Source organism: Xyrauchen texanus, chromosome 20 (assembly GCF_025860055.1).
Source record: "Xyrauchen texanus isolate HMW12.3.18 chromosome 20, RBS_HiC_50CHRs, whole genome shotgun sequence".
Taxonomy (NCBI): Eukaryota; Metazoa; Chordata; class Actinopteri; order Cypriniformes; family Catostomidae; genus Xyrauchen; species Xyrauchen texanus.
In genome coordinates this window covers 21,699,843-21,726,996 of record NC_068295.1, presented here as the reverse complement: position 1 = coordinate 21,726,996, position 27,154 = coordinate 21,699,843, and the positions used below count along the sequence as shown (strand labels likewise).

General features: G+C 37.7%; 1 protein-coding gene across 2 annotated transcripts in view; it reads right to left on the bottom strand.

Annotated features, from left to right (window-relative positions):
• The window catches only part of LOC127661108 (adenosine kinase-like), a 240,188-nt gene that overhangs the window by 203,566 nt on the left and 9,468 nt on the right, over positions 1–27,154 (bottom strand). For both annotated transcript variants that reach the window (XM_052151681.1, XM_052151682.1), the window contains exon 3: positions 23,201–23,254. In XM_052151681.1, the coding sequence (XP_052007641.1) occupies positions 23,201–23,254 (54 nt within the window). The remainder of the gene's footprint in view (positions 1–23,200; positions 23,255–27,154) is intronic.

The window sequence follows — 27,154 nt, the reverse complement described above, 5'->3', positions numbered from 1 at the left end:
ACACTCTTGGAAATTTCCACCTCCTTACAGATTTCTATGAGGGTTTTCTTTATTCATACCTTGGAGGGAAGGGGATCTGCTTTCTTGTGTAGAACATACAGTAATGTGCAAAAGTTTTAGGCACTTAGTGAGGATGTCTTCAAAATACAAAGTCCAGTAAACATAAAAAAAAGCTCAAATCAATATTTGGTGTGTCCACCTTTGCCTTTAAAACAGAAATTCTCCTAGGTACACCTGGACACAGTTGTTCTTGGTTGTTGGCAGATAGGAAGTTAAAAACTTCTTGGAGAATTCACCACAGTTCTTCTATCTTATATCTGTCTCAATTGCTTCTGTCTCTTTATGTAATCTCAGACTGACACAATGTTCAGTGGGGGTCTCTGTGGGGGCAATGCCATCTCTTGCAGTGCTCCCTTTTCTTCAATTCTAATCTTTTGTATTTGCAAAAGTAATGTTTGGGAGTCTAAAATGTATTTTTCCTAACTGACACACTAAAGCTGAAGATATAAATAACCATCTTAAGACAAATGCTTTTACGAAACATCTTAAGTGCCTAAAACTTTTGCACAGTACTGTACATTTACAAAAAGTGTAGAGAACCATGTCTGTCTCCGAAAGCTGAAAGACCACTGCAAGCCGTAATGTCCAGATCAAATGTTTGTTTAAATCCTGTCTAACGAGATGGATTTATCTGGTTGGATTTTTATGACAGCATAGAAGTATCCTTCGCTGCCTATAAAATATACAAATAGTGCCTGAAGGAGGGGTTGAAATGAGTAAATGCATTTATTAAATGTAAAAATGTTCCCAAATTATGACTCCATTCCTACCCAGAATACCTACAGAGCATAGTACTTGCTTTTAATTACAACCTTCATGATTTGTCAGCAAGGGGCAGTCAGCGCAACTTAAGCTGTACAAGTTATGCACACATTGCACAGTTGTAAAGGCAATAAACAACACACAAGAGCAGCAGGGTTCCTACACTTTTCAGATAATTTTCAATAACGGCAGACATAAAAGACAGGGATCGCGCCCTAAAGTAATACATTTCTCTCTCCAGAAGTCTTTGAAACACGTTTGTCACCCATCTATGAAATCAGCTCTTTAATATAAGCTATTGAGATCTCAGGCATTGACAAATTGATTACAAACAAGTACACACACAGTTTCTAATGTTAAACTCGCCATTTTTGTATTATATTTAATGGTATACATTTTCAGGGGTCCCTGCAGAATTTAATCGAAGCTTATGTACAAAATGCTAAAGAGGTCGAAGAAATCTTTAGAACTCATCACTGGAGCAGTTTTGGAGTTAATATTGGCTGTATCTCTTGTTTATGAACATATCTCATGTGAGTGTGATGAACAGTGATTTACAGTGTCTTTGATAGTGACAACAGAAGTAATCACATCCGTTTTCTTTATTGCAATGAATGTGGCTCTTTGAAAAATTAAAACCAAACCATGAGAAAATTGAACTGTTACATCCCTAAGTTATAAGCTTTTATGTAGGCTTGTATGATATAACAGAAATAAACGTATATAAAATAATAACTATAAAAATTAGGAGTGCAGCCCTTGAAGCAACACAGATCCAGCTTTGCAGCCTCTAAGCTTTCCAAAGTTGAGTATCCCTGATCTAGTGCATGTAGGAAAACAGTGCAGGCGGACACAAAAAACAGGTTCGGTGTGAACGGCCCCATAGTCACATTACATAGCACTAGTTTAAGTTTCTCAGTTACCTTTCAAAATATTTTTATTTTTTTTCAGTTGATTGTAGGCAAATATCAACTTAATTCAGTGCTCTGTGTTCTCTGTATCCAGATACTGTTTTAATAAGAGAGAAACTACTCCAAATAACTAACTGAATGAGCAAAGCTAAACCTGTATAATTTACTGAAAAGAACCACCTCAAAAGAAAGATTCAATCATGAATCAGGCATCACTAGCTCTGATTTTTAACAAACGACAGAAATATGGGACACACGTTTTGACTGCAGAAATATTCTCATAAAAAATATTTCTCAGGTCAGTTAGAGGACTATGCATATCCAGCTGCAGGTGCCACTGTATACAACTATTAGGGGTGTAAATATCTCTCTCTCACACCGAAACACACATATTGTACAGAGTGCATGCACACAGCGAGAGAGAGAGAGAGAGAGAGAGAGAGAGAGAGAGAGAGAGAGAGAGAGGACATAGGGTCATGTAATGTTAAAATATATTGCACCAATATTTGATAAACAAAATGTTATATGCCATATGCAGGCAAATAAGTTATGTTTAAATCAAGCTGGGTCATACTCTTCTTTCTGGTGCGTGTGCAACGATCAGGCTTGCGGAGCTCAGACCTCAAAACTGACCTGACCAATTTCAACTCTAGTGGGACTTTTCTAGTTTAAAGCATTATGGAGGAAGTCAAGTTGAATCTCTCAAACAGTAGCAGCCCTGACATGCCAAAGAGCAACTCTTGTGTCATATTAAAAATCATTATACATCATCACCTTTACAAAATTGTTTCACGGTTTTACATGAGTAAAAGTAACTGTTATATTTTGACAAACTCTTATAGTTTCATATAAAATAATCTAAATGTAGAATCTATTAGACCTCATTTTATATCAACAGTGGTAGTTGTATTTAACGTTTCAAGATGCGTTTCAGCTAGTATGTATTTTTCATAAATATTACTATTCAAAATTAGACCATGGTAATGAGGAGCCTTTGTGTAATATGTATGTTCTGTTTGAAATTAGGAAACAAACAGGATCATAATGGGCTCATATACTTAAATATGCTCTTACATTTTTAAAAATCATGATTGCGAGCTGGTTCCGTTACACTTGTGCGAAAGTGCAGATGAGAAGCCTTTAGCTGATTGCGAGATTATCATGAATTCTCCTCGGTAGTTCTAAATAGGTTATCAATTTGACGGCTGCCGAAATCTCTTTAATGTGAGAACCACGTCATTGTTCTTTCCCTGCTGTCCACGAAACACAGTCCGACTAGAACTGTGACCCACCTTTGTGTGCGACACCAGTTGAGAAGAACTGCTTTAATGCACACATATACACACACACTCACTTATGTCAGAACCCCTCGCCTCTCTCTGACATTTTCTCCGCTGCATGTATGTGTGTGTGTGTGTGTGTGTGTGTGTGTGTGTGTGTGTGTGTGTGTGATGTCGCATGTTGACGAGTCTGACAGGCAGACAAGGAGATGTGCATGCGCATGTGCAGGTGAGATTCTCTGACCGGCTGCATTTGTTTTTTTCTCAATACCGAAGATAAGCAAATGTACAGTACATGGTATGATAAGTCAATTTTCATACCTAGGTATACCGTGAAACCGGTATACCGCTGCAACACTAATTTGCAATTAATTGTATTTATCAGTATCTCATGTAATTTGAGTTTATACATTTTTATTGGTTGACAGTCCTACTTTAGACATGACCTAATGGTTATGAATCTAATCTAATTATCCAATATCCTAATCTGAATCCAGGTACCTACACAAAACAACACCTAATTAGTCACTTAATGACTAGGCCGCCACCTTAAGTTTCCGACACAGCCCTTGTCTGATATATAAATGTGAAACCCTGAATTTTCCATAATTATCCACAGAATCGTCTTTTTAATGGAGCAAAATAAAAGAGCAACTCAGCCACTCCAGAAGTGGATGCGCAAATAGCTGAAGAAATGCAAACATGCAAGATTAGGAAGAATGAAGATGGGGTGAGTTTCCTCTGGGCTGAGGGCAATAAGATCCTTGGTTTAAAATAAGGTTACGTAAGGCATGAAAGAGCATGGTTAAGCCTGCCCTTGTGTGGAATGTGGCGGTCGACGTGCATGCATACATACATGACCCTTTGCATCTGAATCACAGACAGAAAGAGTGTCTATGGCCTCTTGTAAGTGCCTCTTCCCCACTGGACCAAATTCACCACTTTAATGGGGAGACATGGAGAGGACTTAATAAAGCTTGGTGGGACACCTGCTCCTACTCATCCACACTAGGGAATCTGAGCAGCCTGGGTGTTTATTTCACACAAGGGGACTCCAATGGATTGGAATGGAACACACACACACACACGATTTTGGGCTTGAATAACTGTTTTTCAGCACCTCAGAGCACAGACAGCGAGGGGCCCCATTCTCAGAGGGCTTAAGGAATCCTGCCCAAAAGCAGCAGCTGCCTCGGGACCTTTCCCCCCTTGCAGGGGCCCAGGGGATCACATGGCTGTGCTACAATCAAGAGCCTTTTAACCATTTAATCATTTAGCGGAGAGAGACACATATTATTCTCCACCCTAAACAGCTGTCACGGCCCATCCTGTGCGGCTGAAACCAAAGGACATAATTAACCGCCATAAAACGTGCTCCGAGACAAGTTAGCATTTTATATCTAACACGAAGTTATCCCACAGGATATCCCATAGTATGCTACTAAGTCAATGTCAGGACGCCTGAGGTAAAGGGCTTTTAATGGGTTTACGACTGATAAATTGCAATCAGTGGCATTAAAAAAAATAAGACTGTGCAATCTGCAATATAATAAGTTCGAATAAATGTAAAAAAAATCTAGTTATAGCAATTATTTTCAACCAACACAAAATTAACAGAAATATAGTAGTTGACCGATTCACAAGCATACACTCACTTTTTTCTTACCAGTGTTATTTTTCAGTTTTTACCAGTAATCCTATAACCTTGAGAATTAGCATTTTTGAGCCAGTGGTTCCCTCAGGAATTTCAAAGGTTTTCTAAATTATCAGTTTGAGTAAAAAAATAAGGTTTGTGGTTAACATTACTTGAAGACTTCCATTTTTTGTTCTACAAAAATAAAACGGTCATACCGCAAATGTGAATTTTAAAACCATGGATAGCTTTAAAAAGGCAAGTTGCTAACGAGTTGCTATACAAGGACAACAATGTCATTCGTCTAGCAAATGATTGACGATTTACGTGCAATTAACCAGACAACCACTGCAGTCCTGAACAGTTCAATAAGTACCAAAAATGTGCCCTCATAAGCTGTAGAATTAAACCACTTAACCAGAATTTATTCTGTTTTTCCAAATTTGTCAACAGGTAGGAGGATTTCAAAGCAACTCCTACAAAATTAAGAGAAGATCCGAAAGACATACGTTTGACGGAGACTAGCTCCACTTGATTTCTGTTAAAAATCACATGTTTTCCATTTGATTGGCACTGAAGGCTATATTTAGACAAACAGCTAACAGACGCACTGGGACATGCTCAAACAATGCCGGATGACATAGAACGTAAAAGGCGGCTGTCAATCCTTGTTTCAACAAAGTCATCTGCTGCGCCAAGTCTGCCAGTCCTTCAAGAATGAGCAGTGTGATCAATGGATATATTTTGTTCCTCTTCCATCTCTCTTGGGTGAGGCCACTAATCAGCAACACCATGCAACATGGTTTGTTTACTTGTTTTGGTAGATTACAAGGAGAATGAGGACTTCAGAAATATGGGGATGGGTGGAGGGGTGCAAAAACTGGTAATAAATATTGTTTCTCCATCTCTTATTAAATTGTTTCGAAATGTCTCAACAAAAAGGAGAACATAGTTTATCTGTTTAAAATCAATAGCCCATTTTACGGTGAGCCACGTCCCAGCAAGACAACAATGTCATTACTTATTCTGTTCTCCCAAGGTTGAATCTGTTACACCCCCCCCCCCCCTCCCCTTGTTTGAGAGAGAGAGAGAGATACACACACACACACACACACACACACACACACACACACACACCATACAGACAGACAATAATAATTCCTCTTTTATAAATTGATGGATTTGGCTGTCAGGGGACAGCTTTTCAAATGCAGTGTCACAGCTCTCTCAATGACTCTTAAGTAATGTCTACAGAGCCACTCACACACAAATAAGATCATTAAAAGCACTGATTACCTCTGAGCCTTCACCACTCATCTTTCAAATATTATTTACTCTGACAACTGGCAAACCAATTTAAACTGAGTTGTTAAAACGAGCCGATTGTGATGTGCTGCAACAGAGGCCGTCTTCCCGAACAATTCTGAGGAGTCCGATGTCTGACTACCCAGCCGCTTATTGGTTTTGAAACGATAACTGGTAATCATATTGATGTTTATGCACGCTGCCCTTTCTGAGAAGTAAAATTCTGCTTTGTAATTACATCACTGGAATCTAATCAAGAGGATATAAACCTTCACCTATGCTAACACCACATTAAAATGCAAATCAGCGCAATTGCAGTTGCACACTCGTGGGCCTTATTATCCCAGTGATGTCACAGACACGGTTCTTGTGTTCGGTTTCCTTGGTAATCTATCAGTCTGGTCATTACATTTACAAATATTAAATGACGAGACGTACAAATCAGAAATAATCAGTTTATGATGAGCAAAGCAGGTGCAGAAGAAGCTCGGCAAAAAAGTGACATCACCACCCTATCAGACAGACATCACCAAGCCCTGCAGCAAAGTAGGACTCTCGTTACCAGATGCAAACATACAAGGTCTGTCTCCATTTCTGTGTGTTCATATAGCTTACAGAAACGTAAAGGAATGGTTCAGACAAAATGAACATTCCAACATTGTCACCGTCATGCCGTTTCAAACCTGTACAACTTTTGTCTGACACTAAAGTATAGCAGAATGTCTGAGCTGCACTCTTCCAAACAATAAACATGAATGGTTACCAGGGCCTTCCTTTCCACCAAACAAAAAAGCAACATTAAACATCAAAAACTAGTCCTGTTAGAACCCAATGGAAGCCACTAGATTGACTTTTGATTATCAAATTTTTTTTTTTTTTTACACTGAATACAAACTTCTATAGTATTCTGAAAAGAGTGCCACCAACATGTCAGTAGTGGTACTCTTTTACAGCAGACATACAGGAAACTCTTCATTTTGATCGAATACAGCTGATAATTGGAATACTTACACATTGTAGGCTATGTGTTTGAGACAAATAGAGAATCCTGGTGTACATTCCAACAGATTTTTGTTTCTTAAAAATTTTTTTTTTTTAAATCTGCATTAAAATAATATTAAAAGGGTCCCTTCTTTTAAAGTGGGATATTAAGTAACCATCTAACAACCTTTTAGTAATACTCTAGAAGTCACTCAGCAATGTAACCACCAAAAACTAGGGGCATCGGATACCATTTCTTTGAGAAAAAGTACCTATACTTTTTGGTACTTCCCATTACGGAGTCTGTTACCCGTTTTTAATTAAAAAAAATTTTTTAATTCCACATCAATATTTTATTTCAATGTTATAATCAAAATTATGTTTTAATAAATGAAATCATGAAAACTTTTAAACAAATGAAAATATAAGAATTAATGTCCAACAAAATATTGTATTATTATTTTTATAAAAATTAAACTGCTTAAAAGGCTGCTATTTCATTAAATAAATGTGTAGTTTGTATGTGCCTCGCGCAACAAATTAATTAGCACTCCTCTCCCTGTCATTTTCTACAAACAGAGTGTGCAATGTTTATGATGGTGTTTTTCGGTGTATGAATCAAGGAGCTCGAAATGATAGGAGCACTTTGTGTCTTTAAAACGGCTCAGAGGAACTATAGCCTAGTTCCTCAGTTGCAAAATGACATCCACATGCAAACTATATTTTTCTCATTAAAAATCGCCATTTTTGTGGTTCAAAATCTCACTAGGACATAACGTCTAATTAGCATGCTGAATGTTTACTTAATGACATTCTTACATCAGAAGGTCACTTTTATTTTGGTATCTGAGCATTTATATGAGCACGAGTACAAGTACATGAACGTGTGGTATCGGACCCGTTTCTAATACCAGTATCAAGATATTAAAAAAAATTTTTTACTTATCTGTTGAAACTCCTAAAAAGGCAATTTGACCCAAATACAGGATTAAGGTTAATTGGTTTTTCACTGCTTTTAACTAATGAGTCAAAAAAGACTCAAACATAACAGGACTGTTAAGACTTGTTATTAAAAGACTTGTTAACTATATTACAAGTCTTCTGAAACCAGACAAAGCTTTCATTTTATGGAAAAAAGCTTAACGGTTATTCTATATTTAACTTCTACAGTTCCAGAGAACAAAGTCATGAGGGGGAGTAAATTACAGAATTTTTATTTTTGGGTGAACTAAAGGGTTAACTCCCATGTCGCCCTGAAGGCAAGATTTCTGCTGTCAGATCCTCTTCAGGTCAGAGAGCACCACCCCTCACTATTCTGACTGAGTGAATGTTTGAATGACCCCTCACACACGGCACTCAGTCAGGACATGTACCCTTCATCTACCCTGAGAGGATGTATCTGTGGTGACAGTCTAGAATTCAATTAGACAGAGAGAGGCGGACAGAGACATGTGAAATTAGAGTTTGAAAGCAGACAGATGGCATAAGATAGAACTCTCCTCTACAAACCTGCACATGAAGAGATTGCCTTTGGCTGATCTCCTAAGGGAGACACATGGGATGATCTGTCAAGCTACGATGTTCCATTTCAATAATTCATATCAACGCAGTGAACACCACACTGCCTAATGTGAGCCATCTATGAGCACACAAGTGGAGGATTTCTTCAGTAATCAAGATAAAAAGGGGGTGGTGGGGTGCTAGGGTGCTAATATCTGTAGGATCTTGCTTCTGTAAAAGTATGCTCATTTAAAAAACTTTTGGCTTTGAATCAGTCAGAGATAAATGAGGGTAATTACACATGGCCCAACACATGGCCTAACTGTTTAAATTAGGTTACAAGTTAGGTTACAATACTTTAAACTGCTGGGGTAAAACTAATGCTGAATCTGCAATGGTTTCCCCTGGTACAAACATAGAGACTTATTTTGTATTATAAAAAAAAAAAAAATAGGTCACGTGAACCATTTAAATTAACAATTATGTTCAGAACACCATGCTATTACACTATACCATTATAGTAGTATATAGTACGTATACTGTGAATAGTATGCACAATTTCTAAGGCATGGAATACCCCTACTACATTTTCCAAAATATGCAGTGTAATTGTTGCAGAGTAAATTGCAATCTAGCATACTTAATAGTATGAATAAAACAGTAAGCAGTACATACACTGCAAAATATCATTCAGTAAGTGTTCCATTCTGAACAAGCCAAAGAAAACAAAAACAAGAGCATAAGTCAGCAATTAAAAAAATTATAATTCAGACAAATATTACACGCAATCATTTATCTCCAAATCCTTAGGTAGATGGCAGTCTTCGTGATACTGTTGAAAACAACCTATAGATTGAAAGAATCACTTAACAGAGCTGCATTAGGAAAAACTTATTCTTCTACAACACACCCAATAATACTTCGTTACACACCCAGAATATTTTCCATGATAGTTGGCTGATGGTCAGCAGAGCTGCGATTTATTGCTCCACCTGCTGGAAGACGCACTGTACGCTTTCTCACATCAAGGCCAGGAACTAAGGGGCAACTGTGTGCTCATAATCCTCCAGCTTTGTTTGTAACGAGGTGTTACAGAGACACTAAGCACAGCACAGCAGGTCTGAGGTCAGTTTTATTGAGTGATTCAAGATGATTTAAGTCAAAGCTGGAGTTTGTGGCAGCTCAAAACCCAAAAGCTCAGAACCAAAACATTTAAACAGGAGTAAAGAGGAATGGCATCCAAACGCCATCGTAAACCCGGCAGACATGCATGCTAGTAAGGAGAGCATGGAGTGGGACCAGCCCACCAACATCAGGCCAGCATTTACTGAAACAGACGCCCTGGCCGGGCTCCATGAGATTAGCAATTAGAAACAATACAGCTTTAACTACAGAACAAACAGAATTAAAAACACAAGGGACTAGCTAAACCTGAATCAATGGAGTCTACCTTATTCCCTGTAAAGTTGCGGTCATACTAGACTTTTAGAATGCAATATTATTATATACCACAGCAGACTAGGATGTGGTGTCAGGCGCAAAGTCTTTTGGTTTCAATAAATAAGTCACAAATTGAAAATGATATAATATTCAAAAGGCTAAAAATTTCCTAATTTTCCTGCAACAATAAAAACGTGCCACAAATATGTATTCTTTGTATAGAGTCAAGAGGTCAGCGTGTGTCGTTTCGATCTTCTATTGGTCACACGTCCTCTCAACATCCAGTTTTGAAGATAACCGTTTACCAAACTTGAACATTCCTCCACAGCGGACTACAAAGTTTTTGCATGAGCTTGCGTCAGGATGCATTTGAATGGGACTGAATGAAGCACGAAGTGTGTAGTGTGACCAGGGCTTAACACTAGGCTACAACCTGCCTAAGGGGCCGTTCACACAGGAAGTGTTCTTGTATCAGTCTTTTGTCTTAGTTTTTAAATACTTTTTATATGCAAACTTGCGTTAGAGGCGGTTCACACCAAATGCAGTTTTGAGTCTCCTTTAATAGTTTTTCTTTGTAAACGTGCAAGATGGATGTCTTGGACCAATGCTCGTGGCGTGTTTTTTTTTTTTTTTTTAGAATCTGCGCAGAAGCGCTTCCTTTTCTTTCTTTTTTTTTTTTACACGCTGTCAAGTTAAAATGAACTTCAACTGTTCAAACTGTGTTCTGAGATACCAGTGTTTTGCTGTAGTTGTGGCACGGTTTAACTATTTTAGTGCAAGAACACATTTGTGAACAGCCCCTTAGATGGGCCATAATCTATTGCAGGCATCTATATCTACGCTGTGATGCGTGTTGCAGTTTTTGTGTCTTGCGAAATCTGCGTTGTGTTTAAAACTCTAAGTAAAAAAAAATGCAACTTTAAAAATGCGTCAAGAGAGCCTTGTATTCTGCTGCGCTTCATCCAGCTGTTTTTTTAACACAAGAATGTGTTTTGCATTATTGGATCCAAGAGGTCGTACACACGAGACGTTCTTGTGTCCACTTGCAACTTTTTTTTTTCCATGTAAACATGTGAAGACTGAGGTGTCTGACAGTTGAGACTGGTCTTGCAATTGTATTTTTCATTGCCTCATGCTATGAGGACCATGTTAATATACCGTGTGAAGTTAAAAACATTGTGACACCTGTGTTTGGTTCCATTCCATTGCACTCTGTCTAGGGGTTTTTGAACGCAAGGACACATTTGTGTGAACATCTCCAAATGTAACTCAGTAGAAAGAGATCTATGTCCCCATCTGAGAGGGCAAAGACCAATGGAAAGTCCCATAGTGGCCATAAAAGCCAATGTTGCATTTCTACGCTGGGGCTGCAGTGTACAGTCTGGAGCTTTCCTGGCAGCTGGGATTCTGCTGCCATAATTCACAGCACATAAATCCAAGCAGTCATAATGTACAGCAGGGCTTGAATGATGATGAAGACTGAGACAGGATTCTCCAACTCTCTCTTCTGAAGATGGACCTTTCACCGAGCAGAGACTGGGCAAAGTGGATGCACAGTAAGAGGTTAGTGCTCGGACATTGAGCCATTAGGGGAAATCACTTAGGAGGGGAGGAGGCCTGGCAGTGAAAGTAGGCTGATGGGAAATGAATCAGGCAGGAGCCAGCGCTAGAGTAGGAGCCACCAGGGACCACTGATCCTGAGCAGGACGAGTTAGTGACGAGATTCTGGACTGGACAGGAGGCCCCTGTCGACAAGCCACCTGTGCTCTCCCATCACTATCTGTCTGCCCCATTTTTCTCTCTCCATCTCTAGTTTTAATCCCATTTCATATCAAAGGTCAGATTAAGGTCACCGAGCTGACCTCTGGAACATAATTCGTAGGTGTGGCACTCTATACACACTTCCACAAGGCAGCCAAGGCTGGAAGATCACTGGGGCATGTCTGCCAGTGGGAAGGCAAAGCAAGGACAGCTCACAAAAGGATAACCTAACAGGGACATGCAGTGTAAATTTGTGGCTGATTTAGGTGAACACAGGGCCAAACATTTCCAAAGTTTGGTGAAACAAGGAAATGTACATAAATATTTTAAACAGCCAAAAATCTGTATTCTGCTTTATTTTAACTGGAAAAAAAAAAACATTTCTGCCCAAGTCTTTGTTTCAATCACAGCATCATATAAATACACATATACATTCTAAATACTGGGCACTTTACTAGGAACACCTGTACATCTACATATCCATGCGATTATCTAATCAGCCAATAGTATGGCAGCAGCACAATGCATAAAATCATGCAGATATGGTCAGAAGCTTCAGTTAATGTTCACATCAACCATCAGAATGGGAAAAAAAATTTGATCTCAGTGATTTCAATCATGGCATTATTGTTGGTGCCAGATGGGCTGGTTCGAGTATTTCTGTAACTGATGATCTCCAGGGATTTTTACACACAACAGTCTCAAGTTTACTAGGAATGGTGCCAAAAAAAAAAAAACATCCAGTGAGTGGCAGTTCTGCAGACGGAAACGCCTTATTGATGAGAGAGTCAACAGAGAATGGCCAGACTGGTTGGAGCTGACAGAAAGGCTACGGTAACTGTATATAATATACAATATTCTCAGTGAAACTGCAGCAGTATCAAAAATGTGACTGATCTTGTTCCATATTTGTTTCGGCTTAATACAATAAATATTTCATCTGGGAGAGAAAAAAAGTAAACTATAGGCATACTAGAAAAACCTCTGATGGTAAAATTTCAACTGAGTTAAAGTTGTTAGAAGACATGAGAATCATAATGGCTTGTATGTCTTTCATTTGAAAAGCACAAGTCACTTGCACCAGGGTCAAACTATCATTCTCAATTTTATTTCAGGCCATGTATTATGTTGCAATTTAAGTCAACAGGCAAGTAATTCTGTTTTATTTACTAGCAAATGCAAATTTGTACTCATATTTTGCAACTTGGTGAGTGTTAATTTTGGACCCTGGTTCAACAGTATTACCACCCCCAAGCGCATGGCTCTCAAATTAAATAGTCATGAACGCAGTGCCGATAATTAATTGCACCTGCCTTGTCTAACTCAAAGAGCTAAGCATCCCTGCCAATCTATTTTCCCCCTTTAATGTTGACAAAGCTCTTTGCCCTAAACATTGCTGAATGAATGTCCAAATTGCAAGTGTGCACAATTTACAAAAGGTTTGTCCCCTCAAAATATAATAATTTTTTTTCAATCCTCTACACACCTGCAATTTAGCTTTCAGTGTGCAACAACTCTTTTTGCTGCCTTCTCTCAAATAAAAACAGCACACTCATCAAAATGAGCTCCATCTGAGACACAGGAAACAGTCAGGCTGTTTTTCTCCCTCTCAGGGTAGTGGGGGTTGGGGTAGATTACCCACGGGCTACACCGCATTAGGAAAATCTACAGAACAAAAGGAAACAGATCACAGATTGTGTACACTCTACAATTGCCTTGGTCCTTATGAACTAATAGTCTAGCATGAGAGCAGTGTCTTCAATAATAGTTTAGTATATGCTTCCTAAAACGAGATGAGATTATTTACATCATAATTAATTAAATTGTTCAGTATATACAAAATCATCATGTAAAAAAATAATAACGACCTTTCAGTCTGGAAGCAACTAAACAAAGTCTGTTCCCTGCCTAAACAAAATAACCAAAAATCTGAAAAGAATGCAAAGCATTCTGCTGTTTAAAACTGTTAAAATACCATGAGCATATGCTTCCATCTGCTGTCTGCCAGAGGTATTACACATGCTGTCTGTTAAAATAAGCAGAAGCTATTCGAAGCACACAACCGCTACAAGACCAGAGGCAGCTGCTCACATTTAATACAGGCACATAAGCCAACTCTTAAAATGGCAATACTTCAATTACAATGACATAAGAACAATTTGCAGAGCTATATATATTACGTTTCAATACATTTGGGACTACACGGGTAAAACTTAGATGCTAAGTGAATCTAAAATGAACAATGCCTCATTACAATAAAAAAAAAAAACTATGGTAAAACTACTTTAGGAAACAAACAATTTTATGAAGAAAAGGTGTCTGTCACAAGATGGCAGTGTTGTATGGTATAACAGGAAGGGAATGGAATTTAGGAATGTGGTGTTCATTTGAATATCCCAGTCTCTACAACATACACAATTGTCGCGGTGAACTCATAAAGTGCAAGCAGCTGAGGCAATTCAACTCTGAAAGAAACTTCAATTGAAAGAGAGAGCTGTGCCAAGTATATCGGCATGACGGTAATGTAGGCAAATAACCATTTTTTTTTATAATACCATTATAATTGTCTGTTTGTTTGATAAGGAATTGTAAAGTGAGCACTACTTAAAATAAACCATGATCAAGACTCGGGTCATGCTTATTACGCTGTTACTTACCAAAGAAATACATAATTGCTCACGAAAGGTTGTCGCCAGGTTGTCCCATATTTTGGCTGAAATGTATTTAAACAGCAAAACAGTTGAAGGGGAGGGGTCACTCCCCACCCAGCAAACATCCCATATTTCGCATTATACAGGAAGCATATTAAAGCGGCCACACAGACATCAGAATCAGCTCTATTGCCAAGTACGCTTACACATACAAGGAATTTGTCTTTGTGACAGGAGCTTCCAGTGCACAAACAATACAGCAACAAGACTTTTTTTTTTATTATTAAATAGAATAACAATAAAGAGTAGAAAATAAAGTACAAAAAGTACATAGAAATACACAACAGGACTAATATTTATATATCTATACACACACACACACACACACACACACACACACACTCCACTGCTGCCACAGTGCCGTTTAGAATGGTGAAGGGGATCAATGTTGGGGTGTTCCTCTTAAAGTTCACAATCATCTCCACTGTTTTGAGCATCTTCAGCTCCAGGATGTTTTGACTACACTAGTGAGTCAGTCATTCAACCTCCCTTCTGTATACAGGCTCATTGTCATATTGGATGAGGCCGATGCCAGTAGTGTCATCTGCAAACTTCAGGAGCTTGACAGCGGGGTCCTTGGCGGTGCAGTCACTTGTACACAGGGAGAAGATTAGTGGGGAAAGCACACATCCGTGGGGGGCACCAGTGCTGATTGTACATGTGCTGGAAGTGAATTTGCCCTGTATAACTAGCTGCTCTCTGTCCGTCAGAAAGCTGGTGATCTACTGACAGATAGATGTGGGAAAAGAGAGTTGGTGTAATTTAGTCTGGAGAATAGCTGGGATGATGGTGTTGAAAGCTGAACTGAAGTCCACAAAAAAGATCCTCGCTTATGTCCCTGGTCTGTCCAGATGTTGCAGGATATGATGCATTCCCATGTTGACTGCATCATCCACATACCGGTTTGCACCACAGTCAAAAAACTTTTTTTTGAATGTTCATTCTGTCGAAGTTTTGATCTCTGTATGATCAAAGTTTATTGTCTGTATGAATTATGGGGTTAGCATTGAAGCGAGTCGTAGAGAGTGATGAGCTTTCTCGGGACGTTGAGTCCCGAGCTTCCTCGGACCTCACGTGGCACGTGCAGGCAGAAGAGAGTAGAGCCAAAGAGACAAGAGGATGAAGAGGCAAGAGAGGAAGAAGAGAATAGTGAAGAGACAGTGTTATTCCTGTTTGGAACTATTTGAACTGAAATTGGCCACATCCCCAAAGGTGTCCTGCGCCAATCAGAAGTGACTTTTCAGATTCATATGGTCGACTGGGCTGTCCTTTCTGACAGCTGATTTATAAGTCTTTGTTAGAGATTCTCACTATACATAGTGCATATTTAATTATGAACATATATATATATATATATATATATATATATATATATATATATATATATATATATATATATATATATATATATATATATATATATATATATATATATCTTTAAATGGTACAAGAGACATGATATTCATTTTCAACAGCTTTCTCCATGTACCCAAACAAATGCTTACATATTAAACCTGAAATTGTTTCATTGAAGTTATACGTGTAGGTAATGAAAATTCCTGGTTACAAAATCATATTGGTTTTACATATTGCATTTTATCAAGTTAAGCCTTATTCATCTCATTCTATTAAGAATGGTACCTATCATACAAAATTAAAGATTATATTTATCAATTAGACACATTTTAAAGAGGTCCATCAGTCTATAATCATCAGTCTATAATCATTAATTTGTCAGGTACAAACATTACCACAGTTCAAAGCGATTTTCAGCATTATCTAGCAAGGCTAGATTAAGATGAAATGTCTTCGAGTTGTGCAAATCAGATGGTCCTTGTAACCTTACACAGAAAAGACTGTTTTAACTCTGTGTGGAAGATCAGGAGGTCAGGCTGCGGAGGGGCCTTTCTGACCAATGGGGAAGCCTGGGCCGTTTGATTTATGACATGGAAACATTCCAAACTGAAAGGCTGGGTTTTTCCTAGATCCAAATCAGGTTGCTGGAATTCTTCTGCATATACAATCTTACAACAGTAAGAGCAATAAAATGCAACTGTGCCAACCCACTTTTTCAGCCATCTGGGCTCCGGAAGTATTTTTCCCCTTTAACGTTTCCCTTAGACTTTTCATAAAATCCTTCATAAGAGTTGTAAGCCATGATCCAAACCAACCAGCTCCGAGGTAAATCACAACATCACAAACTTTGCTTTGAGGCCAAAAAATATTTGAAAATCAGGAAAAAAAAAAGACAAAAAGGTACAAGACTTTCATGAGGGCACAGACTACAATCCCATGAAGCATTGTGAGTGATGTCATTGAATTAAAAAAACAATGGGTATATACTAGTGTTGTCAAAAATATCGATATTTCGATAAATATCGATACTGAAATATCTGAACGTTACCAATACTAATTTCCCTAAGTATCGATACTAGCCGAGCTGTCACTTTCACTTCTCTCCAAAGGCGCGTTGACAAACACCACACACACTCGCACTCCTCTCATTCGCTCTGGTTAAATAGCAAAAGTGAAGTGAATGTAAAGATGGCGAGTGCATGCGGCGCCCCCGCGACCAGTTTTGTTTGATAAAGAACACAGCAGGAGTGCTATCTGGAAATATTTTTGATATGAAGCCAGACATCCCAAGTCTCCCGGAAGTTCCGGGAGTCTCCCGCATATTGATAGCTTCTCCCTGATGCCCGCAATTTAGTTCAAATCTCCCGGAATCTATAGCGCACATGCGAGACAGAACATACTGCACGCATAACATAGATAGCGCGCACACAACATACATAGCGCGTGCACGGCAGAGAGGGAGAGAGCGAGAGACCTTATGAAAGCTAGTCAACCCCAACCCCCCCTTGACGTTTAAGTATCTTTTGTTGACATTGAGATTGGATTTGATTTGACTTGGAAATACAAAAGATTGCACTTTATTTAATTGCACTTTATTGTTTTTTGAATGTATGGCAATCTGAGAGGCTTCTGAACAAGTGCAATACCTCAGGACATTTTGTTCATGTAAAATATACCTCATTGTCATGTTCTAGACAGTTCTACCCTCTTAATATTGTGGCAGTTTTTTTCTCTGTGGTATCGAAAATGGTATCGAATATCGATATTTTTCAAGGTATCGTATCGAAGTTAGAAATTCTAGTATCGTGACAACACTAGTATATACAAAACTATTAACTTTAGGTTGTTGATATAAACAATATTTATTATGTTTATTACAAAATATTCTGATATGTACAAATAGACATGTAGTTTAAAGTTGAAGAGGCACGTCTCAATTACGTCATCCACAGTGCATCGTGGGAGTGGTCAGTCGTTACGAGGCACGTTTTGCAGTCTTGGTTGGCCGCGGTTCTCTGATTGATTAAGCTCTCTGCTGGACCATGGGTAATTTAGTTGTTTACCATGAATTCCACTACCAACACGATTTTTAAACATTGAAGTTGAAATAAAAAAGACTATGTCTTCAACGGAAGCATATGACATTGATGAACAACCTCTGAGCTCAAGGTAGATAAGGTCTTTAAAGGTTTATGGTTTATAAGCCATCATTGAAAATTAATTATGGAAAAATTAATGGGATTTTTACTTCCCAAATCAGACTGTTGCACTCTATTCTTGCAATCTCGTGCCAAATTCCAGGCCCTGAAATGCAAAGCAGGAGAATCAAAAGCAGAAATGATGTACCTTCTATATACTACAATTACATATTCTACCACAAGAGTAAACAAAAATGACATTATTTCTTATCATAGGTATGAAATGGGTTTATCAGAAGTAAAAAAAAAATACAATTAAAAAAAAGGATAAAAGGGCAAAAGATCAGGTTGAACGTGGTTTAAATGGACAGCCGAATCATATATAGAAGGTTAATCAAGTATTGTGATTAATGAAGAGCATGTCTAGCCTCTACACCTGTTGCTGGTTGGCTGCATGCCTTTATATTATGCCAAATCTATGGTAAAGACAATGGAAGAGTTCTCTGAAGAGCACAGGCTGTTTAAAATCTCCTTAAAATCACATTCATCAAGGCTCCGAAGTAAACTAAACAGCCCTCTACATTGCGAGTAAATCACTTGCATATGAGAGTACATTTTGCACAATGCGACCAAAAAAAACATCATAACATTTCACTCGCCAGTGGTAGTTGTGTAGTGTCGAAGCACTAAGGTCCTTTTACTGAATAAAAAGCAGTTGATTATAAGCTGGATTCAACCTCGTCTTTTCCTGCATGCTGTCTAATGAGCACGAAGGAAAAAGCACTTGTGTCTCATTCAGTTGAACTTTGAGCAGCTCAGGGAACTGCACCGCAGAGGTCACAAGAGCAGCTCTCTTGAGTGTGTGAAGATGAACCACTTCAAGCGCTCTGATGTGCACACAGTCTACAGAGGCTTGCACCAAACTCTCGCAAAAATATAAAGAAGGTATAAACGTATTCATTTTGTGAACCCAAAGCGCTCCAGTTTCACATAACGGCAATGTAATGGCAAATGCTCGTGGTCATTGTGGGTTTATTCATGCAGTGTTAATAAAACGCAGTGAGACACAGGAGATGCCCTGCTCTCGTTTCTGTGGAGATGATAAAATGCAAGAAACAGAATCTCAAAGTCTTCCTTCATGAGAAATAAGGGCTTGTGAGTTAATCAGAGAGCCTTAAAATAATGTGTGAAAGTGAAGAATAAGGCAGAAATATTTTACAATTGCATAATATAATAATTATAATATATAATAGCTAAACAGTTTGGCTGAGTTACAAAAAGCAAACAAAACATTGAAAAAGTCCAATGGATCAAAAGTAAATCGAACAAATAAGAGAGCTATTTTAGGTATTTAAACATATTTTTGATAATTAAAATATTATTTTATATTTTAAAAACTTTTATATTTGACTGTCATTCATATGTTTTTGAAGCCTTAAAAGGAAATCATACCCTTATTTTATTTTATGACCCAAGCTAAATTTGTATATAAATGACCTTGTAATGTGCATGAAGCACACATAGTGAGTTTGTAAGGTAATTATTTGTCATATTCGTGAAAAACCTAAAACAGACAACTAATCGTCATATCCCTAAAACAAGCAATTAATCGTCATAAATCGCAATTATTTGTTTGACAATTAATTGTCAGCCAAATTTCACAATTGTGACCCCTAATTTTCATTATTAGGTTCCTACCTTGTGAATTCTTTTGTTAAAAATATGTATGAAATTTCAAACAGTGACAACAGCTTGTATCATTAAAAATGCAATTTCATGACATCATATAAACTGATAGAATGTGAAATTTTAACATTTTTAAAAAGCTCAAATGTGATTAAAATTGAAGCAAAATCTAAAATAAAAATTACAATATACTATATTGCGTGAATATGAAGAGGCCCCCCTCTCTCAGTTTGCTTAATATATTTTTTTAGTTACATTGTCGTCAAAACTCTGACAAGTAAAAACAAAAATGTACAGGCCAATGAAGATTCTTTCTGCAACATGATCGTAGGATCGAAGGTTGCTAAAGTTAATTTAGCATATTCAAAAAGGGGGAAGAGCTCTTCAATATTGATGGGGAGGATTCATAGAAGTGCACAGGGGAACAAAGCGCACAATTTCAACTTGAATCAGTCATAAATATATTTATTGCATTGTGACAGGACAAACAAAAAAAAAAAGAAAAAGGAAATTTTCATGGAGAACATGAGAAAGACATTGCACCATGATCTAACTGTGGAAGAGTATTTAAAATACTGCAATACACTCAAATCAAACCAATTGCACATACATAGTGAATTATTCATGCATAGTGAATAAGACATTTGCTCAGAGCACACACAAAGCACTTTTACTTTTGAAGTTGCACTAACACGTTCGTGCTGATCCAGGAGTGACAGTCATGATTTGTGAATCGGAGGAACTTTTGATCCTGAAGTTTTTGATTCCGCTGATGGAATACAAACACTGGAATGATTCCGCTGATGGAATACACAGGAAGATATTAGATGAGCACTCGATGGGAAGAAAACGCTGGATTTTTGTGAGGTTCGTGAATTACAACTTTAGAAACTAGATATCTGCATATTTGCAGATGGTATATAATAGAAGTTTTATTGATATTTGCCTTTTATCATTAGAAAAGTAACAGGATGCTGGATCTTCTGAAGTTGTGCGAGTTGTGTGTTGGTTTATTACATCGGTTTAAACGATATAAGCATATACAAACGGTGATGATATTAGTTTTATTGATTTTTTTCCATTTAATCATTAGACAAGACAGTTAAATGTTACAGGGAACTGTTGAGGAGAGAGGGAGAATGACACAGGCAAGCGCTTTACCAATATGATCTCAAACGCGACTACCATGCAAAGGCTCTGATATGCGGACCGTTTAAATGACATTGCATTGCACACCGGTCTATTATTTTAGTAACACAATGGCAACAACAAAACGTACCATGACTGGTTGTTTACATGTCTCAGTCGCTTCACGTGCAAGCAGGAGATTCTCAGCACCCTCAAAAAACAATTCGGCCAAAGGGAAAAATGGATCAGCTGATGCCAATAATTAAAAAATTCGGAATATTGTCTGATTTATCGGCCTTAGCTATACATCGGTCAACCACTAATTACAAGCCCTGTCTTTTTTAGCTGGCTTGGAGCATTTTAAAGCATCTGAATTCTTTGAACACAGCGGAGTGTAGGGTGGTCCTTCCTTTTGCTTTCTCTCAAAAGGTAAGCCACACTCATTTCTACTTACAGGACCAATGAGATTTAAGCTGAAGATATAATGTGAGGAGAGTTTTAGTTCTCACTAGAATCATCTTAAACAATCTAGATGAAGCCTCCAAAACAACAGCAAAGCAGCATTGACTATAGTTCACACATCAGCCTGGAGCTGATCTTTAGAGAAAATATTTCATGACCAAGTAAAACATTTAGCTGTGGTTTCAAGTTACTGGCCCGCAGAAGATGGTACAACCTTTAGAACTGTCTGTCAGGCATCCATTTAAATAAGCCAGGAAATAATAGCCAAATGATTTACAGACAATATGCTGTATTGTTTCAAGCATGATAAATAACCCCCTCTCATGAGCATATGTTTTAGATTAGGCATGCTGAAGTGATACACTTTTGAGGTCTGATCAGGGGCAATGGCACAGAGAGAGGGGAAGAGTACAGCACAGCTGAGTAAACCAATAGTGTCTGTCTGATCCATCCCTTTCGATTCCATCTCGACTTAAGACACAATCTAATCTATGAAAAAGAACAAAAACAACCCTACAACCTTTGGAAAGAATTTCTGAGAACTTGTTACACAAACACGGCCATCTGATCTAGACCATGAATTACTGTGGAATGATTAGTGTTTAGGATAAAATAGAAAAAGCAAATATAAGCATGTTGCCATGTGATGATTTTTGTTAAAGATCCAGGTAATATGCTGTTGCTATGGACACACATTCTAAATAAGTGGTGTAAATAAACTTGGAGATACATAGAAAAATGGCATGCACTTATTACAGTGCTACTAGAGTAACTTTTTTTTTTTTTACTGGAAATTGAATTAATTCTGCTACTCTGCAGTTCTCATTATTCTGTTTTAAAAGAACAGTTAACCCAAAAATGTAAATCAGTCATCATTTACTCACCCTCATGTTGCTCCAAAACCCCTATAACTTTATTCTGTGGAACACAAAAGGAGAAGTGCTGAAAACTTTTTCAATTCAAAAAACACTTACAGTTGTGCTGTAAAGCTCCACCAAAACATCTCTATTTGTGTTCCACAGAAAAAATAAGTCATAAAAATTTGGATCAACAGGAGGGTGAGTAAATTAAGATTTTTATTTTTGGGTGAACTACCCCTTTAAATCCAAATCTAGACATTTTAAAAATCTCATCTTGTTTCATTCTCATTGTATGGGGAGGTTGCACGATTCCATGTCTGTGATTGGTTGAAATATGTTCCTGCTCTACTTTTGCAACAGCATAGCCCCATTGAGACCTCTCAAACTTTGACCCTTTCAGTATCCTTCTGGTGCCCTTTGACCAGACGATAAAGACTTCTAAAACCAAGCAGACTGAGGAGGAGTATGCTTTTAGTAACAATAAAAGTTCTGAAAACAAATCACACTGAAGGTAAACAACTTAAATAAATCCAACTTACAATGTAATTACAATGTATGTAATTACATGCACTACATAATAATAAACCCCTTACATTTATATAGCGCTTTTCTAGACACTTAAAGCTCTCAACACAGTATAGGGGGAATCTCCTCAACCACCACCAGTGTGCAGCATCCACATTTGTATCTCTGAGGGTCTAACCATAATAGGATGCACTGCCGAGAGCAAATGCCTAATAAACTTGGGAGCAGCTCACATAACAGTTTTAACACATGATTAGATCAAGGGAAATCCAGCTGCATGAACATGATGCTGAGTTGTCAAGATCCTGCGAATTCTTTAAACATCCTTTAATGATAAAGAGGTCCAAAGAAAAGACCTTCATTCAGGTCAGATGATAAATCAACATGCATTAACACCAAAACACAAAAGGGCAATGGTGCTGTTGTCACACATTATACAAGTACTTTTCTTCTGTGGAAATCTCATATCCTCAAAAGTTGATGATATTTTTCCTCTGCTGGCACATACACATTAAAAAATTGTGCTATAAAGTGATGTAGGTAAGATTCCACATCCCAATGTGAAAAAGTAATGGTGATCCATTGGCGCATCATATGAAGACCTTTAATAGGTCCATTTTAACGGTCAACATATTAGGCAAACGGTGTAATGCCTAGCAACATATGCATTGTAACTGTATTGCATAAATGAAAACTCTTACATTTCCTTGTGTTTGTCCTCTGCTAAAATCTGGTCATCTGGCTTGAGTCCATACCTGTGAGGAACACAAAGAAAACACAACTGAAACAGCATATTTCCAAACAAACATTTCTGATAAAAAAAAAAAAAATTATATACCATGTCGCAACATACTGTATGATAAAAATTGTTAAATCCAACCACTTTCTAAGTTAACGCAACCTAAAAGTGAATGTGCAGTGATCTGTTGATACTAATATTAAAAGCTAAATCACTATAGCAAAAGAACTTGCAAACAGACATTTTTAGGTGACAATCTACAGAGAACATCCACCCCTGAGATACAGATAAGTACATGCAACAGCTTATTTCAATAAGATGGCTGTAGTTGAAGATCTTAGCCCTAGCACCAAATAAAGCCTCTTTTGTTAAGCCATAATACTCATTTCATCAAATTAAATAACCAAGTAATTTCTTATATCATAATTTATTCTGTATTTCACTATTTTATTTTAAGCTGAATTCAACACATAATTGAGTTATCTGAAATAAAAACACATGAACTTATCTTTGAAACCATCCGTTTACTCTTTGTAGCCCCTGATTGTGGCACAAAAGGTCACAACAGATCATTCAAAAAGGCACATTTTACATCTTAAGAGGATTATAGGACTAGACAGTAGACACTGTCTCTAAGAACCTGTTTTGTGACCAAGGTCAAATAATAGACTGACTAACCAAATGTTAACTTCCCATGGGACTTAGTGTTGTATGTTGCATGGACTGCATGTTTAAGAGAATTATCTGATACAATTTAAGGTCATCCACAGAAGTCACAAGACATGACATGTAGGTAAAACATTAAAGGGTTAGTTTCAAAGTCATTATTTACGCAAGTGTCATTCCAAACCAGCATTATATTTCATTATTTACTCCAGTGTCCTTCCAAACCGGCATGATATTTTTCCGAGGATCAAGGAGACATTATAAAGAATGCTGATGCTGCTTTTTCCTCATTCAGCAAAAGTGAATGGTAACTGCGGCTAACGTTCAAGAAAGTCATACTGGTTTAGAGCAACAAAAGGGCGAGTAAATAATAACGGAATTACTATTTTTGGGTGATAAGTTCCAAAGGCTAAAGGGTCAGTCCATCTCAAGTGGTCCGACACAGGTTGCTTGACTAATTTTAATTTTCCAATTTGTTTAAGTGATTGGTATTGCAAAACCACCAGTTTTTTATTTTTATTTCACTTGGTTTAAACACGACGGCCATCTTTGTGTCATAGCACACAACAAATTTTGGTTATACAGCCGTTAACAGAAACCTCAATATCTCAGCTCAGGATGATCCGAGCTCCTTGGAACAAAACCTGATCTTTAGAGCACATTACAAGGTACATGTACATACAGTTGTGGCCAAACATATTGGCACCCTTTGGAAATATGAGCAAAGAAGTCTGTGAAAAAGAAACTGCATTTTTTATCGTTTTGATATTTCATTCAAATAAATCACAAAAGTCTAACCTTTAATTGAAGTAAAACAATTGAAACAGGGGAAATATCTCATTAAATAAATATGTTTAGGCAAAACGCATTGGCCATCATTATTGGCACCCTTTTATTCAATACTTTTTGCAAACTTTTGTAGCCTAAGCTAACAGCTCTGAGTCTTCTTGTAATTCTTAATGAGGTTGGAGAACAGCTGGCAAGGGATCTCAAACCATTCCTTCATACAGAATCTCTACAGGTCCTTCAAATTCAGAGGTCCATGTTGGTGGACTCTGCTCTTCAGTTAACCCCACAAATTTTCTATGGGGATCAGATCAGGGAACTGGGATGACTATGGCAGAACCTTAATTTTGTAGTCCGTGAACAAAATCTTTGGATTGAGTTTTATGTTTGTTTTTAATTGTTGTCCAGCTGGAAGATCCAACCAGGGCTTAAGGCAGAGGAAGCTTTATTTTATATCTATTCGTATTTGATAGGAGTCTGCGATGCCATGTAGCCTAACAACATGTCCAGGACCTCTGGCAGAAAAACCGCTCTACAACATTAAAAATCTAGCACCGCATTTGACTGTGGGCATTGGGTAACTTGATCTCTGTGTGCGGCAAACCCATCACTGGTGTTTGCTGCTAAAAAGCAATTTTTTGTTTCATCTGATCATAGAACCCAGTCACATTTGACATTCCAGTTGTGTCTGGCACACTGAAGAACTTAAGTTTGTAGTTGAATAAGAGCAGAAACTTTTTTTTTTTAAACCCTCCCAAACAAATTGTGGTGATGTCTGATGATTTAGGTGATGTCTGATATGTTTTTTTTTTTTTTTACTTTCTGACCCCAAGACACAACTAATTTCTGCAAATCTCCAGCTATGATCCTTGTAGATTCTTTGGCCACTTGAACCATCCTCCTCATTGTGCGTGGAGACAATATAGACACACGTCCTTTTCAGGTCGATTCTTAAGATCTCCAGTTGATTGGAACTTCTTAATTATTGCCCTGATGGTGGGACTAGGCATTTTCAATGCTTTGGCCATTTTCTTTCAGCCACTTCCATTTTTGTGAAGCTCAACAACCTTTTGCCGCACATTAGAACTATATTCTTTAGTCTAGCCCATGGTGTTTGATGATTAAGGTAATTTGTCCTGTGTGTTACCTCATATTTATACCCCTGTGAAACAGGAAGTCATGGCTGAACAAATTAATGTTCCTAGTCACCCATAGGTTACTCATAAGAATATCTAGGGGTGCCAATAATTGTGGCCAATGTGTTTGAGAAAACTTTATGTAATTCCCCTCTTACAATTGTTTTACTTCAATTAAAGGTTAGATTTTTGTGAAGGATAAACAATGCTGTTTTTTTCACTGCCTTCTTTGCTCATACAGTTTAAGTTAGAAGTTTACATACACTAGGTAAATGTCATTAAAACTAATTTTTAAAATCACTTGTATTAGCAAACTTTAGTTTTGGAAAGTCGTTAGGACATCAACTCATGAGTAATTTATCCAACAGTTGTTTACAGACAGATTGTCTCACTTTTAATTGACTATATCACAATTCTAGTGGTCAGATGTTTACATGCTTTTAAGGAGCTTGTAAAATTCCAGAAAATGATGTCAAGCCAATTAGCTTCTGATAGGTTAATTGGCTAATTGGAATCAACTGGAGGTGTACCTGTGGATGTATTTTAAGGCTTATCTTTAAACTCAGTGCCTCTTTGCTTGACATTATGGGAAAATCAAAAGAAATCAGCAAAGACCTCAAAAACAAATTGTGGGCCTCCACAAGTCTGGTTCATCTTTGGGAGCAATTTCCAAATGCCTGAAGGTATCACGTTCATCTGTACAAACAATAGTATGCAAGTATAAACACTATGGGACCATGCAGCATCATACAGCTCAGGAAGCAGATCCACTTGGTCTCCAAGAGATGAACATAGTTTAGTGTGAAAAGTGCAAATCAATCCCAGAACAACAGCAAAGGACCTTGTGAAGATGCTTGAGGAAACAGGTTGACAAGTATCTATATCCAGAGTAAAACAAGCCCTATATTGACAACCTGAAAGGCTGCTCAGCGAGGAAGAAGCCACTGCTCCAAAACTGCCATAAAAAGCCAGACTACAGTTTGCAAGTGCACATGGGGACAAAGATTTTACTTTTTGGAGAAATATCCTCTGGTTTGATTGAACAAAACTTGAACTGTTTGGCCATAATGACCATAGTTATGTTTGGAGGAAAATGGGTGAAGTTTGCAAACTGAACACCACCATCCCAACTGCGAAGCATGGGGGTGGCAGCATCATGTTATGGGGGTGCTTCACAAAATAGATGCCATCATGAGGAAGGAAAATTACGTGGATATATCAAAGCAACATTTCAAGACATCAGCCAGGAAGTTAAAGCTTGGTTGCAAATGGGTCTTCCAAATGGATAATGACCCCAAGCATACCTCCAAAGTTGTGGCAAAATGGCT